Source organism: Procambarus clarkii, chromosome 14, assembly GCF_040958095.1.
Source record: "Procambarus clarkii isolate CNS0578487 chromosome 14, FALCON_Pclarkii_2.0, whole genome shotgun sequence".
NCBI lineage: Eukaryota > Metazoa > Arthropoda > Malacostraca > Decapoda > Cambaridae > Procambarus > Procambarus clarkii.
Window position 1 is genome coordinate 6,160,405 of NC_091163.1, and position 22,469 is coordinate 6,182,873.

The 22,469-nt window shown below is 40.0% G+C and overlaps 1 protein-coding gene across 3 annotated transcripts in view; it reads right to left on the bottom strand.

The window, feature by feature from the left end:
- Window positions 1-2,835: 2,835 nt before the first annotated feature.
- mIF2 (mitochondrial translation initiation factor 2) overlaps window positions 2,836-22,469 on the bottom strand; it is a 32,338-nt gene continuing 12,704 nt past the window's right edge. For all 3 annotated transcript variants that reach the window (XM_045765415.2, XM_045765407.2, XM_069324276.1), the window contains 8 exons: window positions 20,266-20,315; window positions 17,139-17,357; window positions 14,525-14,665; window positions 12,729-12,937; window positions 10,577-10,797; window positions 8,632-8,796; window positions 3,826-3,966; window positions 2,836-3,106 (listed from right to left, as the gene is read on the bottom strand). In XM_045765415.2, the coding sequence (XP_045621371.2) occupies window positions 2,934-3,106; window positions 3,826-3,966; window positions 8,632-8,796; window positions 10,577-10,797; window positions 12,729-12,937; window positions 14,525-14,665; window positions 17,139-17,357; window positions 20,266-20,315 (1,319 nt within the window). In that variant the 3' untranslated portion in view covers window positions 2,836-2,933. The remainder of the gene's footprint in view (window positions 3,107-3,825; window positions 3,967-8,631; window positions 8,797-10,576; window positions 10,798-12,728; window positions 12,938-14,524; window positions 14,666-17,138; window positions 17,358-20,265; window positions 20,316-22,469) is intronic.

Here is a 22,469-nt window from a genome sequence, read left to right on the forward strand (position 1 = left end):
TTCATTAATCCCCTAGCCCTCACTGTCAGTCATTTAGTCAGGAATATGGAAAAACTGAAACTTCTGAATGGAGAAGGGAGGGTCCAAGGAGCCATCAAGGACCCATCAGAAAGAGGCCTTTTATGCATTCAATGCTGGCTTTCTGGGAGGGTTCTTAAGGTGGTTCCTTGTTGCTGTCACCACTGAGAACAAAACCAAAGGATTTAGTAAAATCCTAAAAAAAACAGTATGAGGACATGTTTAGCACCCCAATAAATGCCCTGAAAGTGGAAGATCCAGACAGCTTCTATATGCATGATATCCAAACCCTGAAAATGTAACTGATATCAACATGAATGCTGCAGATTTTGAAAGAGAAATTGACAACTTGCCCATGCACTCAGCCCCAGGTCCAGACTCATGAATTCAATATTTATAAAGAAATGTAAAGTGCCACTAGTACAGACACTCAGTATAGTGTGGAGGAAAAGCTAGGACATACAGGACATACGAAAAGCCCTTAAATCAGCAGATATAGTTCCTCTACACAAGGGAGCAAAACATTGGCTAAGAATTACAGACCAGTTGCACTAACGTCCCACATAATAAAAGTATAGTACTTGAGAGAGTGATTAGGAGTCAGATTTCCAGTGTTATGAAGACCAATGACCTCCACAACCCAGGCCAAAATGGATTTAGAGCAGGAAGATTGTGCACCTCACAGCTACTTGACCATTGTGATAAAATCACTGAGGCATTAGAAGAAAAGCAGAATGCAGATGTGGTATACAGTGACTTTGCAAAGGCATTTGATAAATGTGACTATGGAATGATAGCACACAAAATGAGTAACAGTTAATCAAATAAAATCAAGCCCAAGTACAGTGGAAAGATTTGTACCTCAGGGCACAATCCTTGCACTGCTGCTTTTCCTTATTCTTATATCAGATATAGACAATCATACATGTCACAGGTTTGTATCATCACTTGCAGATGACACAAATTCAGCATGAAAATTACTTCAGTTGAAAACATTGAAACACTACAAGCAGATATTAATGAAGTTTTTGACTGGTCAGCAGAACATGATATTTAACAGTGATAAATTCTAGGTACTTAGGTGTGGTAAAAATTAGGGCCTTAAACAAAATGCAGAATACAAAACACAATCAAATCTGCCCATATTAGGAAAACAACATGTAAAGGATCTGGGAATAATGATGTCTGACTACCTAACTTTTGGGAAGCATAACTTAGCAAATATAGTGTCAGCCAGAAAAATGATAGGATGGATTACAAGAACCTTCAGATCCAGGGATCCCATCACAATGATCATTGTTCAAATCACTCGTACTGTCCCGGCTTGAGTACTGCTCGATACTCACTTCCCTCTTCAGAGCAGGAGAAATTGCCAAAATAGAGAATACAGAGAACATATACGGCATGCATAGACACGCTAAAGCACCTAAACTATTGAGATCGTCTCAAAGCTTTCCAAATGTACTCTTTAGAAAGAAGACAAGAGGGGTATCAAATAATATATACATGGAAGATACTGGAAGGCCAGGTCCCAAATTTACACAATAAAATAACATAATGGAGTGAACGATATGGAAGGAAATGAAGAATAGAGCCAGTAAAGAACAGAGGTGCCATAGGCACAAATGCTGTAGTGGATACATGGGCTTGCAGGCTGCTCCAAGCAACGGCCTGTTGGACCAAGCTTTCACAAGTCTAGCCTGGCCCCGGGCCAAGCTTGGGGAGTAGAAAAACTCCCAGAACACCATCAAGGTAAAGTATCCACCAGGGGTGGATACTTTACCTTGGCTAAGTACCTAGCCACTAGCACTCTGTTGGAACATAAAATCTTTGAGCTTAAATATCAGATGGACCGGCAAACTTAAGAACATCATGGGCCTGAGAATAGACCATAAAGTTGGCTAAAGATGATGACTTTGCAGATGACCCGAGACAAACAGGCATTTGAACTAAGGTCCAGGGACGCTGGATTAACAAAGAGAGCATCACCGCCTTACGTTATTAATGGTGCTGAGGTAATAGTGAATGGCCCCAAATGAACACAACAAATGATGTACCCCCAGCCAAATCAACCAAAGGACCCCTTACAGAATCCAGCCATTTTAGTCTTAAGTCAGAAAGGAAAAAAAAAAAGAGGGTTGTAAACAAAGAAAACTACCCCAGGACCAAAAGAACCAAACTCCCACTTCCAGAGGAGAGCATGGAGCTTCTCAACCCTACAACCAGAAGTGAGGGCCAACAAAATCAAAGCATTGAAGAGGTAATCCCAGACTAAAGGGGCAACAAAAGAAAGAGGTGATGAGTTAGAACCAAAACTTTGTCCAAAGATCAAGGCTCAAGAGGAGTGCGAGAGGCCGGAGGTGAAAAATGCCCGAGACAACTGTGAAGTGACACCGATCAAACATCAGCACTGATTGCCAACAGCAACAGCTCCACCAAGGCTGAACAATACAAGGTGTCAGCATTTGGCATAAGAAGCAGATTCACAAATAACCACACCATAAATGACAGGACCACCTGCATAAAAACTGAGGACAAGTGACAAAAAGCAAGAAAAAGTTACAAGGAGCCCCAAGAAATCTTATACAGCACAGTATATTTGAATAGCTTAGGAATGAATTTACATAGCCACCTTCCTTGAGAATAGGGAAATTATAAAATGAATTAGTCGAAGGATAAGTATGTAAGGGTTAATGTTAACCTTCTCTCTTGTATTTGTATCTTTACTAAGTTAATTTTTTCTGTCACAAGTTAAGCTTTCCTTGCCACTTAAAATATGTTTGTGGGATGATGATAAAAAAAACGTCAAAATACAAATAAATTTTTAATCTTTATTTATTACCTGTACAAATACATTAACAGATATCAGTAATAAAACACTGAGCTAAATTTACTTCTGGCACTCCACAGCTCTCCTAGAAGCCTGGATCCCAGTCTGTGACCTGCTGCACCTGGTTTACCTTGTAACAAATCAACGTGTCACCAGGTGCAAAGTGTAATGATTCATCGGCAAACTTTAAACCACATTCCTTGCTCTTACCAATAGAGGCCACTTCTGACTTAACATGGCGCATTGATGTGAGCATTCCTGCAAATGAGAACATATAGATAACGGTAAATCTGATATTTACACAAAATACAGAATCATGCTAGTAACTATTATTGCATAAATCGAGTGTTGAATGTAATAAAATACCCTTTTCTGGAGGTGGTTGAACAATAGCTCCCTGTAGCTAGCTCTATGGGGTAGCTCCTCGCATGATTCACATCTGCTCTATGAGTCCGTATTGTCTTCCGGAGACCTGGCCCCCCTCACAGATGCGGAGATCAGGGAATTCCTAGACTTACCCTCACCAAGGACACATCCAGAAAATAAGTGAAGCAGAATAGACAACTGCAAGGTTCACAGAGAAACTGTGAAACTGATCTCCCCATGTCCAAGCTCTTCCTCCACATTATACTGAGTGCCTGTGCTACTGACACTTTGCATTTCTTTATAAATATTGAATTCCATGAGTCTGGACCTGGGTCAGAGTGCATGGGCAAGTTGTCAATTTCTCTTTCAAAATCTGCAGCATTCGTGTTGATATCAGTTATATTTTCAGGGGTTTGAATATTACACACAAAGAAGCTGTCTGGATGACACACATAAAAGTTGTCATGCATAAAGAATTCTTAGGGTGACAGTCGCACCTGAGCTGGCAAGTATGCACTACCACAACATGCACTACACAAATATTCATAATACTAATTCTTTTTTAGGTATGCAAAATCAAGCATATCAGAGATGGGTGGAAATATACTTACCCTCGTGAATAACATCTTGTCCTCGTATAACCCGATAAAGTGCGTCTTTCTTGAGCACACCTTTGACACACCGACAACCAGCAACGGGGACCTTCTTTTTGCCTTCTGTTATTAAGAACTCTTCAATTACATTGGCCTCTCCTATAATAAAAGATGTCAATATTGTACTGAATCATAGAACAATAATTCACAAAATAGAAAGTACTGTATAATAAAAAGCAATTTGCCTGGGTTGAATTGTTTGTACTATGTAAAATTGTTAAATTCCTTTCCTCAAGAGGTGTAATGATACCAATATTTTGAGCAAGATTATTATTTTATATACATACAGTGTGTATATGTATATTTATATATATATATATACACAGTGTATATATATATATATATATATATATATATATATATATATATATATATATATATATATATATATATATATATATATATATATATATATTAGTATATTTTGGTAGCAGTCTTTCCTGTAGACATATTTTATTAAATATGACCGAAAAAGTAAGATTAATAATTCTAACACGAATTTTCTCAATCTTTCGTACATTATGCTTCACTGTTGGAGGTAAATCAAAAATCACTTCTCCAAAATTCATTTTTATTTCTAGTCTGACGCGACACGGGCGCGTTTCGTAAAACTTATTACATTTTCAAAGACTTCACAAATACACAACTGATTAGAACTTGCGTTTCCCTGATTTTATATCTACATTTGAGTGAGGTGGGAAGGGTGATGTGGCATTACATTTGAGTGAGGTGGGAAGGATGATGTGGCATTAGAGGATATTAATAGGGTATTAAAAGTATCAACACAAGACAGAACACGAAACAATGGATATTGAATAGAAGTGTTTGTAGAAAGCCTATTGGTCCATATTTCTTGATGCTTCTATATTGGAGCGGAGTCTTGAGGTGGGTAGAATATAGTTGTGCAATAATTGGCTGTTGATTGCTGGTGTTGACTTCTTGATGTGTAGTGCCTCGCAAACGTCAAGCCGCCTGCTATCGCTGTATCTATCGACGATTTCTGTGTTGTTTACTAGGATTTCTCTGGCGATGGTTTGGTTATGGGAAGAGATTATATGTTCCTTAATGGAGCCCTGTTGTTTATGCATCGTTAAACGCCTAGAAAGAGATGTTGTTGTCTTGCCTATATACTGAGTTTTTTGGAGCTTACAGTCCCCAAGTGGGCATTTGAAGGCATAGACGACGTTAGTCTCTTTTAAAGCGTTCTGTTTCGTGTCTGGAGAGTTTCTCATGAGTAGGCTGGCCGTTTTTCTGGTTTTATAGTAAATCGTCAGTTGTATCCTCTGATTTTTGTCTGTAGGGATAACGTTTCTATTAACAATATCTTTCAGGACCCTTTCCTCTGTTTTATGAGCTGTGGAAAAGAAGTTCCTGTAAAATAGTCTAATAGGGGGTATAGGTGTTGTGTTAGTTGTCTCTTCGGAGGTTGCATGGCTTTTCACTTTCCTTCTTATGATGTCTTCGATGAAACCATTGGAGAAGCCGTTATTGACTAGAACCTGCCTTACCCTACAGAGTTCTTCGTCGACTTGCTTCCATTCTGAGCTGTGGCTGAGAGCACGGTCGACGTATGCGTTAACAACACTCCTCTTGTACCTGTCAGGGCAGTCGCTGTTGGCATTTAGGCACATTCCTATGTTTGTTTCCTTTGTGTAGACTGCAGTGTGGAAACCTCCGCCCTTTTCCATGACTGTTACATCTAGAAAAGGCAGCTTCCCATCCTTTTCCGTCTCGTAAGTGAAACGCAGCACGGAACTCTGCTCAAATGCCTCCTTCAGCTCCTGCAGATGTCTGACATCAGGTACCTGTGTAAAAATGTCGTCAACATACCTGCAGTATATGGCCGGTTTCAAGTTCATGTCGACTAAGACTTTTTGCTCGATGGTACCCATGTAGAAGTTTGCAAACAGGACACCTAGGGGAGAACCCATAGCGACCCCATCTACTTGCTTATACATATGCCCATCCGGGCTCAAGAAGGGTGCCTCTTTAGTACAAGCTTGGAGTAGTTTCCTCAGAATACTTTCTGGCATGTCAAGAGGAGTACAGGCTGGATCACGATACACTCTGTCGGCTATCATTCCGATTGTCTCGTCCACAGGTACGTTGGTAAACAGCGATTCTACGTCCAACGAGGCTCTTATCCCTGTGGCCCGTGCGCCCCGCAGTAACGGGGCGCACGGGCCACAGGGATAAGAGCCTCGTTGGACGTAGAATCGCTGTTTACCAACGTACCTGTGGACGAGACAATCGGAATGATAGCCGACAGAGTGTATCGTGATCCAGCCTGTACTCCTCTTGACATGCCAGAAAGTATTCTGAGGAAACTACTCCAAGCTTGTACTAAAGAGGCACCCTTCTTGAGCCCGGATGGGCATATGTATAAGCAAGTAGATGGGGTCGCTATGGGTTCTCCCCTAGGTGTCCTGTTTGCAAACTTCTACATGGGTACCATCGAGCAAAAAGTCTTAGTCGACATGAACTTGAAACCGGCCATATACTGCAGGTATGTTGACGACATTTTTACACAGGTACCTGATGTCAGACATCTGCAGGAGCTGAAGGAGGCATTTGAGCAGAGTTCCGTGCTGCGTTTCACTTACGAGACGGAAAAGGATGGGAAGCTGCCTTTTCTAGATGTAACAGTCATGGAAAAGGGCGGAGGTTTCCACACTGCAGTCTACACAAAGGAAACAAACATAGGAATGTGCCTAAATGCCAACAGCGACTGCCCTGACAGGTACAAGAGGAGTGTTGTTAACGCATACGTCGACCGTGCTCTCAGCCACAGCTCAGAATGGAAGCAAGTCGACGAAGAACTCTGTAGGGTAAGGCAGGTTCTAGTCAATAACGGCTTCTCCAATGGTTTCATCGAAGACATCATAAGAAGGAAAGTGAAAAGCCATGCAACCTCCGAAGAGACAACTAACACAACACCTATACCCCCTATTAGACTATTTTACAGGAACTTCTTTTCCACAGCTCATAAAACAGAGGAAAGGGTCCTGAAAGATATTGTTAATAGAAACGTTATCCCTACAGACAAAAATCAGAGGATACAACTGACGATTTACTATAAAACCAGAAAAACGGCCAGCCTACTCATGAGAAACTCTCCAGACACGAAACAGAACGCTTTAAAAGAGACTAACGTCGTCTATGCCTTCAAATGCCCACTTGGGGACTGTAAGCTCCAAAAAACCCAGTATATAGGCAAGACAACAACATCTCTTTCTAGGCGTTTAACGATGCATAAACAACAGGGCTCCATTAAGGAACATATAATCTCTTCCCATAACCAAACCATCGCCAGAGAAATCCTAGTAAACAACACAGAAATCGTCGATAGATACAGCGATAGCAGGCGGCTTGACGTTTGCGAGGCACTACACATCAAGAAGTCAACACCAGCAATCAACAGCCAATTATTGCACAACTATATTCTACCCACCTCAAGACTCCGCTCCAATATAGAAGCATCAAGAAATATGGACCAATAGGCTTTCTACAAACACTTCTATTCAATATCCATTGTTTCGTGTTCTGTCTTGTGTTGATACTTTTAATACCCTATTAATATCCTCTAATGCCACATCATCCTTCCCACCTCACTCAAATGTAATGCCACATCACCCTTCCCACCTCACTCAAATGTAGATATAAAATCAGGGAAACGCAAGTTCTAATCAGTTGTGTATTTGTGAAGTCTTTGAAAATGTAATAAGTTTTACGAAACGCGCCCGTGTCGCGTCAGACTAGAAATAAAAATGAATTTTGGAGAAGTGATTTTTGATTTACCTCCAACAGTGAAGCATAATGTACGAAAGATTGAGAAAATTCGTGTTAGAATTATTAATCTTACTTTTTCGGTCATATTTAATAAAATATATATATATATATATATATATATATATATATATATATATATATATATATATATATATATTTATATACTTATATATATGCGAATAAGCCTGAATGGTCCCCAGTCATATATGCAACTGAAAACTCACACACCAGAAGTGATTCGAACCCATACTGCCAGGAGCACTCTGCAACTGGTGTACAGGACCAGGATAGTCCTGGGGACCATTCAGGCTTGTTCGCATTTGTGTTCCTCGCATGTGCCCCAAAGAATGAGGTGATTTGACTTCTTTCTGGTTAGTTTGGCATTCGTCCAAAACATTTTTCAGAGGGAGTTTGGGTGTCTTGTAGCCTCCTTTCATTACTTTTGAAATGTGATTTTGGTGCTGTCCTGCATCCAGAGGGGCGGGCAGGCAGGCAGGCAGGCAGGCAGGCAGGCAGGCAGGCAGGCAGGCAGGCAGGCAGGCAGGTAGACAGATAGTCTCTAGAATATCTGTCATTTGTGCACATGTCCAGTATATGCAAATACAAAGCACAGAGGAATTACCCCTACTGAGGGATATACCTAAATTAATGTGGTTGCATGATGTTATTGTTGTGCAAGAAGCTCAATGTTATTTATCATGTGAACTCCATTTGCAACTTAATTAATCAATCTCTTCTACTCATGAATCTTTACACAAAACCAAGACACATAAGTAACAAGAATATAGCCTACCACAGTACCACAGAACCTCTTGGGCACAAAGGATTATCTTACTGTATACCACATTCACTAAAGCATGACCATGGTACAGACTTGTCTTGCCAGCCCACTTTGATGCCTGAAACATGACTACAAAGCTTTAAAGTCATTAAGGTCCATAAAATTTAATTTACTAATTTATTTATAATACTCACCTAAAATTTCCTCTACATCTTTACATGGTAAAATCTTTGATATTTCATTCTTCAGATCTTCTACAAGATGATATATCACATTGTTCTCCTTGATCGTCACCCCTTGCTCCGCAGCCATTTTTCGCACGTCAGCTGGTACTTCAGTATTAAATGTGTATATAAATCCTGTAATAAATGCACTTCTGTTACTGAAATAATTAAGGTCAGGCTATAAAGACAGTTTTGTAAATACATTCTACTTGTAGTCAACAACATATTATCTGAACACTTATTATCTCAAGAGACCTAAATGTGAAAGTAGAAATAAAAATATATATTTCATATGGTGTTTATCTAGTTTATGCATCTCATCACTTATATGCAAATAATTGGTTATGTCATTACAAATTTTAGTGATTAAATGATTCATTCTCACAAAGCCACTAACACCATGATTTCCTAGTACTGTACAATGACTGCGAACTGGTATTAATTACTGTAACTTAAATTTATTTCCGTTTGACTAATTGTCAGTAAGTATTGCAATTTAAATGTAATTCTGTTAAGAGTTGTGCATAGGAGTGTGTTAATGTTAGAGTAATGTGATAGGAGCCTGGCCTGGTGTGCCCATGTTCCTCAGAGTAGGCCTGGGTCTGGTTGTGACCTAGTGACATGCAACAGCTGTTGCTAACCTCAGCACTTATCAGGTTACACTCTTTGACTAGACCACACACTAGAAGGTGAAGGGACGATGACGTTTCGGTCCGTCCTGGACCATTCTCAAGTCGATTGCGTTACACTCTTTGTAAAGTGTGCTGTGTAATTCTCTGGGATTATTGGTTCCCTGTACTGTTTTGGTCCACATCTTGTTTGCAATAAAGTACAACAAATGAAATTACTATTTAAATTATACCATTACTTAACTGAAAATATATTCTTCCTACTTGTATATACATAATACACTACTTGTGTATTATTATACTGTATATATTTGACGCATTTAATAGTGCATTGAAGTTATTAGTATCTTTAGTGGCCCTTAAATTGCACTGTGTTATTCTTTTAATTCCCTTCTTGTATTACAATATTAATTTACCTTCCCTCACTTTGAATATGTAAAGCGCTTTCTTCTACTTTACATCATATAAAGGATAAATCTTACACTGGAAGGTATCCTTATCAACATTTAAAGGATACCGGTAACTAATGAGTACATGTCATTCTCTTACTTTGATATCCAAACCACATCTGGATATCTTTTGGATATCCAGATATCCATTTGGATATCCTTTGATATCCAAATGGTTGTTTTTTTCTTGTTCTGATGTGTGGTTTGAATATCATATCTTTAGCCATGTTATTGTGACTATTTATTTAATCTAACCCCACAAAAATTTGATACTCATAATCTATAGAGGGGTAACTATGATATTCCTGATCATTGAGTGGAGAAGCCTTAAAGCTTCAGTAATCCTAATCCAGTTTGCTCGAGAAGCAGAATCATTTCCTTCCTCTTGGGGTGTACAATCACCCTACATGAAATATTGCAGGCATATTGAAAGTTAACTCAATTACTGTATAATATTTTGTTTGTTAATGATGCATTTGCCAAATAACCATTTATGTTTGTTTTCACCATCTTATTTTGTAGCAGTAAAACAACTTTTCAGGTTTTACTGCACCTACATATACAACCGTTTTGTTGTTGTTGTTTGTGCTGGGTTGAGCATACACCCCTCGGTACCACTGAAGATTGTGCTGCATTGAGCAAACACCCTTGAGAACCACTGAAGATTGTGCTGCATTGAGCAAACACCCTTGAGAACCACTGAAGAAATTGCTGCATTGAGCAAACACCCCTGAGAACCACTGAAGATTGCGTACTTAACGGTTCTAATAAAATTTGAACACCCATGGGTACTAATGCAGGGCTAAAATCTATGTCTGATTTTATTATAAAACAAACCATTGAATGCAGCAGCCAATGTCACATCACTGGGTGTGACTGTGCCAACCCCATAGCTGATAACTTCAAGTTGACACTCTTGACTATGGTAGGTGTCCAACACATTAAGGATGGCTTCCAATGTACCGTCAACATCCCCCTTTAGCACCAGAGACACTTGAGGCCCGGAATCATCATCTCTGTTTTCCTTCTGACGAGGCTCCCGTTGACGGCGCCTATACCTACAGAGGAGCGATTTTCAATAAAAGATATGAGAACGGGATGAAGAATTAGTACAGAAAGATCTCAATTTTAAATGGCAATGCATTTACAAGGATATAGTATAAAATCAAACAATGTAAAATAAATGCATAAATACTATTGAAAAATACTGTACTGTATAATGGATCTTGGGAAAATTGCTTATTAATCAAAATAACAATTCTGTACTGGTACAGTACTGTCAAGCCACAGAAAATGCACCAGGCCTCAGAGACCCCCCCCCCCCCCACATTCCAACCGAGAGCCAGGACCAGAATCAGTCGTCATCTAGAAGACAAGGGGAGCTTGGGAACAGAGATCGACCAAAATCTGAGAAAAACCCTACTAAAATGAATTGACTCAGCAAAACAAGCAATTACAAGAAGAAACTAAGGTACCCTTTAGTAAACAAGGTACAGTATTTTCTGGGGAGAGCCCCTTGTGACTCCCTAAGACTACCATTTCCAACCATTTCCAACGTAGGTACCCTCCACCATCAGTCGCAGAGTTCTCTGGCCTACCAAGGACACAGAGCCAGAACCTGGACCCCTCACAAAGACACAGGGAGCCATGACATATATATTAACACTTTCGCTGGCCTGGCGGGTGATCGCCGAACACCGCAAGGTCACCCGAGCATTGCCTGGTGAGCACACAACCACACTCCAGTGTTTATACTCTTTTCAGCTTTCTCACTTCAATTTTCAAGCTACGTCATTCAATTTGATATCAAATTGTTCGCAATAGAATGCTGCAAAGGGATACTTGCATATAAGAACATACAAGTCTCACTTTCCTATACTTTAAATCCACCGCACACCACAAGGTATCCTGAGCGTTGCCCGAGAGCTCACCACTCCAATGTTTATACTCTTTTTTTTTTTTTTTTTGCTTTCTCACCTCAATTGCCACATATTTCGGCATCAGGCAGCAAAAGTTTTAAGTTATTCATTTATGCCACCACCAAGGAAGGCACCAAGAAAGTTACTTTTTTTCACACTACTTTTCTGTGGGAAGCCCCTCCAGCTCCTTGGAGCTATCAGGCTGATATGTGTTTTATTAGTCTAGGGTATCAGTCAATTGGAGTTCAGCCTACCAGGGACCACGAGCCAGAACCTGGCCACCCCAGGGGCCTCGTAGCCTGGCACAAGGGGCCTCGTAGCCTGGCACAAGGGGCCTCGTAGCCTGGCGCAAGGGGCCTCGTAGCCTGGCGGATAGCGCGCAGGACTCGTAATTCTGTGGCGCGGGTTCGATTCCCACACGAGGCAGAAACAAATGGGCAAAGTTTCTTTCACCCTGAATGCTCCTGTTACCTAGCAGTAAAATAGGTACCTGGGAGTTAGTCAGCTGTCACGGGCTGCTTCCTGGGGGTGGAGGCCTGGTCGAGGACCGGGCCGTGGGGACACTAAAAAGCCCCGAAATCATCTAAAGATAACTAAAGATAACCCTCAGAGAGGCAAAAGGAGCAATGGCCTCTGGAAACCCCCAATGTATTTGGGGAAAATATAACCCACATCGCCTACCAGAGAGCATAACTCAAGAGAACTGATAAACGTGTTCACAAATGTACCTTAAGACCACTGACCAAATGGATTAAAGCAGAATATTGTTACATGTCAACAGCGCCATTCAAAGCTGGAGATTTTGCTGACCTGGAGAGCATGATCACCATCAGGTCAGGCAAGTTGACCTGATGGGGGTCAGGTTGACTTGCCTGACTGTTAGGGATTGATACCAGAGGCAAGACGAATCTTGCAACCTAGCATGACAGCTCAAGAATTAACCAAACACTAAGTAACTGCCTTACTGGAACCCTCTTATAAAACTGTAATGTATCACAAATCATAAGATATCTAATAATGAAAATAGTACCACAATAATACCTCAAACTATGCTGGATTCTGGCTCTCACCTGATGCCCAACCTTCTCTTCTCTTCTAACTGAGTCTTGTACACTTTGAGGTGCTCATTCAGTTTCTCTTGGATTGCTGCTTGTCCCTCTTGCTGCTTCTCCTTAACTTTTTCTCTCATTCTCCACTCTACCACTTCTGAGGCCCGTCGCTCAGACTCCACTTCCAGCACTGTGTCACCTGCAGATGGTAGTTCTCTCCATCCAATCACCTGTTAGGAGATTTATTATTTGTAAAGAAAAACATGCTACATCCTTGGGTATTTGCCTACACTGACCTGGTGGATACTATAAATCTATTTCCAAATTTTTAAGTCTTACCCTATTTCCTTGAAAATAGTGTGTAGTAGATAGCACCCTCACCTCATATGCGATACCAACCGGGGTTCAAGCCTGGGAAGGGAGGAACAACTGGGTATTGATTCTTACTGTGCACTTCTGCATTACTTAGCCATAATTGTGAACCTGGATATTAACACTTTCCCGTTCCTGACGCAAGCGCCCAAACCCACCTCAAGGTGGGTTCGGCGATTCGTACCCGGCCCCGCGATTCCTGGGACATATATATACTCTTTCCAGTGTTCTGACATCAATTTCCGAGCTACGTCGTTCATTTTGGTATCAAATTGTTTGCAATCTATAGGCACACATTTAAAACTATTCCCATAATAATAAAATAAGAAATGGAATTTTAACAAATACTGTATTTAAATTTTTGGATGCTCATCACCACACAAGTATTTATAATCTTTCCAGTGTTCCGACATAAATTTCTTATCTACATCATTCATTTTGGTATCAAATTGTTTGCAATCTAAAGGCGCGCATTTTAAAACTAGTCCCATAATAATCGAACAATAAATAGAATTTTAACAAATATTTAAATTTTTGACACTCATCATCACAAAAGTATTCATAATCTTTCCAGTATTCTGACCTCAATTGTCGCGCTATGTTGTTCATCATGGTATCACATTGTGTGCAATCTAAAGGCACTCATTATAAAAACCAGTCCCAGAATGATCAGATAAAAATTAGAATTTTAACAAATATTTTAATTTACGACGCAATGTGTGTGATTGGTGTGCATCCGTGAGAAAAAATTTTGACGCACTATGCGTGATCACCGGGAAAGTGTTAAGTAACTGGCAGATTGTGGTTCAAGGAAAATTAATAATATGTAGCTTAAGATGAACCTTGGAAAAGCAGAGTTCTTATGTTTGCTCAAGATTCAGAAGTCATCCTGCTATAGTAATTTCCAGTTAAAAATAAAAGTATTCAGTGTAATGAAAGGCCCTTTATTTGGTGGCACCTTGGTAGCTTTCTACTCTCGGGCCTGGCAGACTCACCAGGCATATGTGACAACTTCTATCATACTGTAGCAAGTCAATTTTTCATAAATTTTTCAGATCAAAGAGTACTGGGAAAATGGGACATCACGAGTGTAGTTCTCACCCTGTAACTACATTTAGGTAATTTTAAGTAACTACTCTCTGCCCCGTGGAGAGGATTAAATCAATGTGAAATGGCACTTGTTCCCAGTGGGCATATATTTTAACAGAAGCCTGAAGTGTCTGTTGTGGCCCCATGGAGATAGTTTGTTTAGCTATGACAGCTACTGGGGTGCCACAAATTAAAGCAGAAATTTGATGCTTTTAACATGCCAAGATACATTCTCTTTGCTATCATTATGTTGTGAAGAAGGAAATTGTGGTGAGGGAAATTTAATGATCAACTAAATTATTCACCAAAATATTTTAAGCATCCTAATATTCTAAAAAAGTCATTAGGCAGCAAACCTGAATGGGTGTGGCTGGTGGAGCAGCTTTCACTGGCTGCCCTGCATCATCAAACATATTCCGCACTTTGCACCACGCAGTGCCAGCAACTAACACTGCTCCTTTTCTTAATGTTCCTCTTTGGATCACACATGTGGCTACCTGTAAATTATACATAAGTGATAACTTTAAAGTCACAACTCATGACAGTATTTAAAATAACTAAACACATTCCTCTATTTTATTAGTATACCTAGCTTAATATGCTAGCATAACTCACAATATAAACAGAATTAAAGTATACATAAACTCTTTATCGCTCGACTGGCTCCATGGTCAAGCAGCAAATCACTGATTCTCAGCTGCAGGTTCTAGGTTCAAGTCCCGGCCAGAGCAGAAAAACATTTTTCTGTAGCATTTCCTTTCACTTCATGCCTCTGTTCACCTAGCAGTAAATATGTACCTGGGAGATCAACCCATCCTCCTGTTTAGATAGTACTGTACTTTTTGTAACTATGTGCACAATAGTACAAATATTGACCTACTAATAAATTAGATAGTAAAACTTTGTACTACTGTATTTACTTTATAGTTTGTAAAAATGAAGCCAAAAACTAACTTAAATATTCCTAGGCCTAGTATAGCCCACATATGTACTATATTAGGCCTCAGATAGTGTGTATTATGCCTAGGAAGGCTAGTTTAGTTTGTCTTTGCAACATAAGTAGAAAATCCTTTTCTGATTTTCCAAGGTGTTACTATACTACCAAAACAGGAGGATGGGCTGGGGAGGTAGACATTTTTGGGGGCTACACCCTGGGCATGGCCAGTAATTGGTCTGGTAGTTAGATATTCATACACATCTGGTCTGCCCGAAACGCTTTGCGTAATAGTGGCTTTAGGCATTGTATGTACTAGCTCTATCTATAAATCCATCAAATTTTGTATTTCACCTTGTATGTATGTACTTTACCTGAATAAATGTTTGTATTTGTATGTTGTACATGCAAAAACACTGCACACATGATACACACACTCTTGCTCTGTGGCAAAACCTGTGAGAGATTGACTGGGAACCAGTCCATAACTGATTGCCCAAATTTATGAGTATCAAGCTAGTTTGAGTGATTCCCTTGTTCTGCATGAATCATTTGTGGAGATATTTAGCTGTTTTGAGTCTTCATTTTCTGTGAACCCTCCAGTCATCTGAAAAGGTTCGCCGACTTTCTGGATGCTTTGCTTGTGGGATGGCAAATTGTCACTCACTCCCTATGCCTCTCTGAGGGGGTCAGGTTCTGGATCTGGTCCCCTGTAACCCAAACAGAACTTTTGTGATTGATGTGACCTTTTGGTATGGAACAATCTCAGCAAGATACCTTCAGGGAGACACCAAGGGGGGGCTCCTCCAGAAAATAATTATTAAATACAGGCTGTATAGTGTATCCCATGCTAAAATAAGCAATTTTTTGTTAGCTGGTGGCCTACTTATTGTGCCTCGAGTGTACCCATCCCAACCCAGTCAAGTTCCCCCACCCATGTGTTTCTACCCCGACATAGCATAACAAAGTGGTAGTCTAAAACTGAAAAATTTTCCTTCCCAACTTTTTCCTTTAATGCAGACTTAGATCATTTAAATCCAAAAAACATATCTGATATCAGCAGCAATGAACATGGGGGAGTTAAGAGGTAGGAAGTTACTCTTGTCACGTAGGATAAGCTTAGTCATTGAACTTTATTAAAATGGCCATGCCAATGTTAGAGTTGTGAGAGAATTTAGTGTAGGCACAGAAACAGATTCTAATATTAAGAAAAGAGAAATACTGTACCTGTATATGCAATACAAGAACTTGTGCAGTAATTTTAGGATTAAATTAGGTTAATGTAAACAATTCAAGGATCAAGTCCTTCAAGGATCAAGATGGCTATTAACTCCCAAATGCTCATTTGAAATTTCTGTTAATGTCATTCTACTTTATTTACTTCAATGAAGATTGGAAATATGAATTAAGCAGGTTGTATGTACAGTAGTACAAGAAATTGGTAATTTATTCAGTTTTTACACGCGTCATAAAAAATGTGGCTAATTCGAATCTCCTTATGATTTGGACTCAGGATATCTCCATATGATCTGAATTAATGAGTTTAAATAATATAATAAAATTCCTTCTGAAGATGTATTATTAAATACGAAAGTACTTAAGGAAATTCCTGTTTCAATTCTTCCTTCGTGGTCTGACACTCACATTTTTCATCACGTGTTAATTTTCGTGATTTACACACACAATATAATAAAATTATCATACATAATAATACTAATTCTTAAGCACTCTTAGGTAGAGATCTTCAACTTTGTTACCTGCTCACGTAAAAATGCATTGTTCTTAGTGGATGTTTTTCTTGTATTAAATGAACTTTAGTCTAAAACTACACTATTCCCAGAAAATTAAGAATAGGTTTTGAAGTGTCCTCTCTTGACATGTGAAGTGCATAATAAATAGACTAAACTAACCGTCCCAACACAAGTCATGGGCAATAACAACAGAGTCAGTGACTTCAAATCATTATGCTTTACAAACAGACATAATGCTTCTGTAGTGTACAAGAGATAATTAATTTGTCAAAATTATTCACTGACCTTTCCTCTTCCTGGATCAATTCGTGACTCCACAACGACAGCTTCTACCAGCCCACGAGGGTCAGCTCGCAAATTTAGAAGCTCTGCTTGAGTAGCTATTGCTTCCACAAGTAAATTTAGGTTCTGGCCTTTGAGAGCAGAAATTGCTACAGCCTGGATTTCTCCCCCATCTTCTTCCAGCTGTAACCCATTCTGAAGCAACATTTCTCGAGTCCGCACCTGGAAATCATGCACAAGATAGAGCATTGAAAATAATGAAACTTCTTTTCTGAGCTGTTCCTAAGTAATTTCCTGATGTATTGATTCTGGTATCACAGAAATATCCACAAAACTACCAAGCCTATGGACTCGTGCAGGCTTACTGAACACTAAGACTAGAATATGTTGTGCTCACAGAGTTGAAGGAAGAAGAGAGATCCATCATCAATCCAAAACCAAATCAAACTGAATAGAAAGTGTCGGCGAAGCAAATTAATACATGTACTTTGATTCATAAGAGAAAAATATATAATCAAGGCGGTGGTAAAATAATGTGATTTCCCTGTGTAGTGTAAGGCAGTGATAGTTTGCCCAAAGTCAACAGTACTAATATCTGAGAAGGGCTGGTATCCAGGGTTGAACTGGCCAGAGAGGAGCCAATAGAACATTGCAGCCCACAAAGACCTCCAGTCAGACCAGCACAGAGAAAAGGAACTAGACAGGAGAAAAAGAGGTAAAGGAAGTCCCACAGATTCCAGTCTAGGTAACAAGCACCGCTACAAGTGACTCACAATTTGGAAAAGGAACAGCATAAAAAGGCAACTGATAATTCTATACCAAGAACCATCAGTTGCCTTTTTTAAAACTGCCAAAGGAACTCCCCCAACAACGTGAACAAGCTATTGAAAATTTGTGAAACTAGCGCGTGCTAGAATGCACCGCCGAGAAAACCAGAACCTGACCCCTGCGCAAACATGCAGGGAGCGACTGACAATTTGCCACCCCACTGGAACAAGTCTCCAAAAAGTCATTGAAGCTTTATAAATAACTGAAAGGTTCATGATATATGAAGCCTCAAAACCACTAAACAACTCTGCAACCTATTCATTCAGAACAAGGGATTCATTCAAACGACTGTTGTTAGAAACTTGTTAAGTACTGATTGTTTATAACAATCAGTACTTAACTTATTAATACGGAAGCCACCAGGTGGCCTAACCCCAGAAAGCTTCCCATATCAGTTCTGTTTTTTTTTTTTTTTTTTTTTTTTTTTTTTTCCAGGAATATTTTTGTGCGGGTACTAAGCCTCTGGCTAGCCCACTAAGTTTTACTTGTTTCTGTTTTACTTAGGCAGAGTATGAGTATTTATGATTGTTCTGGAGATGATGAACAACCCAACAATGAACCAACAAACTTGGAGGGAGAGGGGAATCAGAGAGCCACCGAGGTTCCTCCAGAAAGAGGTGTTTAATTACAATCAATGCTTGGTTTCATTACATTCAACACAGGTTTTCAGGAGGGGGTCAGTGGTGGCTCCGTGGAGCTAACACCAGAGCAGAAGGAAAACAGGACTTAATAGTGAAAAGAGCAAAAAGACACTCAAAGACAAGATGCTGGGACAGAAAACCCAAACCAAGTGACAATTTGTCATGGCTTGGCGTGCCTTCTGACATTTGTCCTTTTGTCGTTGTTTCTCGGTTTCTGATAGGTTGTTCTACCCTTTCTTGGCTTTTCCTTGCTCAGCATCTTTTGCCATTAATGTCACCTCCTCTCTTCTTGCGGTGTTGGCAGAGCTACTCCGGCATGCATTTAGGATCATTTTCTCTTCGACCCCATTTTGCCTGCTTTCTTGCACACAGTTTTACCTCGGGCCTGCTTCTGTGTTGCCCGAGCTTGCCTGGTTCCTTGACTGGGTTCTTTTTCTTTCGCCCACTTCATTTCCGGTGGCCCCTTTGGTTCTGGTTTGTTTTGGCAAGTATTCTTTTGCATTTTCTGGCTTCTGGCTGCCAGGTGTGGGTGCTTTTTGAGCACCTTGGTGCTGGGGCTTTTGTTCTTTTGGCCCTTGCCGGCACTTCGTTAGACTGTTGCCGGCTCCTCTTTTTCTGGCTGGGAATGTGTCGGTTGACTTCCAGTGAGCTCTCTGGTGGTGGATGCTTGGGTGTTTCTGCCGGGAGTGCATTGTGTGTTGTGTCAAGTGGGAGCTTTATGCCACTGCTTTTGTGCCACCAGCTCTCTTTTAGTGGTCTCTTTGTGGTTTGCTTTGGTTACCCTGGTAAGACTTGTTTCATTGGAAACCACGTAGGGCCTGATCGTTGGAGACAGTGAATTGTCTGTGGTAGCCAGCAAGCAATTGGTAGTTGGAACAACATATCCCAGAATGGACCAGTTGTGTTAATAGAGGGAATTAGTGTCCAACTGTTCTCCAAGTTAAGGGTTGTTAGAGGTGAAGCCTTTAGAGGAAGCCAGCCAGCATTTTGCTGGAGTTTCCAAGTAGTGTTTTGACACTGTGATGATATTGTGGAGGACTGGCCCATGAATTGCTGAGAAAAGTGGACTCGCCGGCACTAGTATCTTGGAAGAAAGGTCCAGGGAAGGAACCTCGAGTGTTATATGAAGAAGGACTCCACATGATAGATGATTGCAGAAGTTCTTTTGTAGTGTCCTGTGTGAAAGTGACACATACGGTGTTATCTGTGCTGTATATACTATATTTAATAGGTGTGTATATAGTTGTATATTAGAGAGAAGTACATGTGGTAATGGTTTTGTTTAGTACAATAACACTGCTTGTGCTTTCAGTATGGTTTTGCTTGGTTTTAACTTGATCTCAGGTTTACATGCTTCTCTTCCTCTATGAGTTTTGTAGATATCTCTATGGTACCAAAGCAAAGCCGACGCACCGGGAAAATACTGAGGGCATGCCCAGAAAATTATTTAAAAAAAAAAAAGCACAATTTTGCACTAAAATGTATTATTTTATAATGTGAGTATTGATGACCAAGCCACAACTCAGAAGAAGGAGAAGCAGCAACATTTCGGTCCATCCTGAACCATTATCAAGTCATTGTGATGTTAAAATACAAAAGTTCTGTATTTTTTAATATTAATCTAATAACGATGATAATAATATAAATAATTTAAAACTTACGACATCAGCTCCAGGTGCGTCAATTTTGTTGATGGCCACAACAATTGTTACTGAAAAGGAAAAGTAAGGCACCGAGTACAGCATAGTATACAAGATGTGCATTTCTGAACAAATCCTTCTCCCACTCCCTAAGGTAAAATCCTGCTGTATCCAGAGGATAGGATTATAGTCAGGCAAGATTTAACTAGCATCAGAGCCTCAGAGAACTTTTCTGTGGACTCTACTAGGGAGTCAGTTAACAACATTCAATCGAGCAAAGAATGACCAAGTTCATTCATAAACTAAAAGCCTTTCTAAATCTTCCTATGAAACCACAAGAAGCCATCAAAGCAGGTCTCTGGATAACTAACATTTGATCTGCCAGACTACCACTTTCAACCACCACCAGGCAGCAAGTATCATCCACACCTTATGCTCCTCACACCCCAACTATGTCACATACAACCTGACTCAAAAGAACAGCCTCTGAGCACCTGGAGAATATGGGCAGCAAGGTAGGAGTGGTAGCACTACAAGAATCTGATCAGAGAGGAACCTTTCATACTCAATACTTTATTTCTGATGTATCCCCCTTTTTGCTACAGTAATATGGAAAAGAAGAAAAAATAATGGAAGACTCATCTTGAGCTGTAGAGTGGTGACTATAAAAAATGTAACCTGCTAAGCACTCCATCCAAGAAAACAGAAAATGACAGTGAAAAGTAGAAAATGAAAATGTCTACAAGAATCCCATATAAGGGCAACTTAGTGGGAGGCAAACCTGTTCAAAGGGAGGAATAACATGGGTAGATAGTACTCTGTGAATGTGTGATTTGTTTTCTAGATGCCATGTGTCCAGATCTTGCATGACATTGCCAAAAAAGAAGGCTATATACTGTAGTTGCAAACATTAGTCATTACCATTTGGAAATCAAATGAGAAAATAATTGAAGTAGTCAAATACCTTTATATAGATTCCTTTGATCTAAAGTTCTTGATGGAAGTTCTGAGGCCAAAGTACAACCCAGAGGGAAGATTTCCTAAATGATGACTCATTTAGCAGTGAACACCTCAGATAGCAAATTAACTCCGGATGGATCGGAACATGTCATTATGTATTTTGGAGGCAAACAAAGAAGTCCTTATGACTGAACCAACAATGAGCAACTCTCACAGATTAGCATCTTGGCTATCATCTTCTAGACATGTGAACAGATTTGAAGGATGATGGTTGCCTTAGACTGACAGAACCCCTCGGTGAACAATGAGACCACTTCCTAGCTAGACTCCTAAAAACCATTTGGGAAGCTCAAGAATCCATTGCCTAAGCCCTTGAAAATACATAAAATCTTCTACCCACTACCGTGTTATTTGGTCTTTTGAAAAAAATGGCAAACAAAATGACTTGAAAGTTCAACCCTAAAGTGTCTTCCTCCAAGGGTGCGGAGCCTTTATGTTAAAAAGAGGACTGGGTAAGGCAGAAAAAGCTATCACACCTCCACTAGTAGACTGCGATGCAGAGCCTCAAATGCAACCACGTGTATTCAAGGATAAAACTTGACAAGAACCAGAGGTACCAGAAATTAGCTTAAAGGCATGAGCATATAAGAAAATATTATGAGCATGCAAAAGTACCCTCAGGGTCTCATCATCACAAAGCAATAGGACTGAAAAGGAATGGAATGTGAGAATAAAATTATCCAAGGGAACTTGAGGAACAGACTCCAATTTCTATGTCTTCAAGTGCAGTAAAAGGCTGAGAATTGAATTATGCCTCTGCATTCTGAAGCAACAGTGCAACAAAAATTGGGAAAAAAGACAGCCACAAAGACATTATCAAGTCACACGACTTGATGATAGTCCAGGACAGACCGAAACAGCGTCACTTCTCCATCTTCTGAGTTGTGATTTGGTCATCATTTCTTCAGCCACGTTATTGTGGCTCATCATCTGCATTAGATGGACTGGTTCCAAATCTGCACACAGAAGACCATATGAGACCAGAAGGCATGGCAGGATGTGTAAAATAGCCCCAATGAAGAGCAGAGGTGCAATAGGCGTGTTGTAAGAGAACTCTATCAACGTCAAAGGCCCAAGAATTTTCCACATTCTTTCCCACACATACAGGACATAACTGGCCGACCTCTTGCAGTGTTTAAGAGAGAACTTGACAAGCACCTTCAAAGGATACTTGATCAACCATGCTGAAACTCGCATGTCAGGCT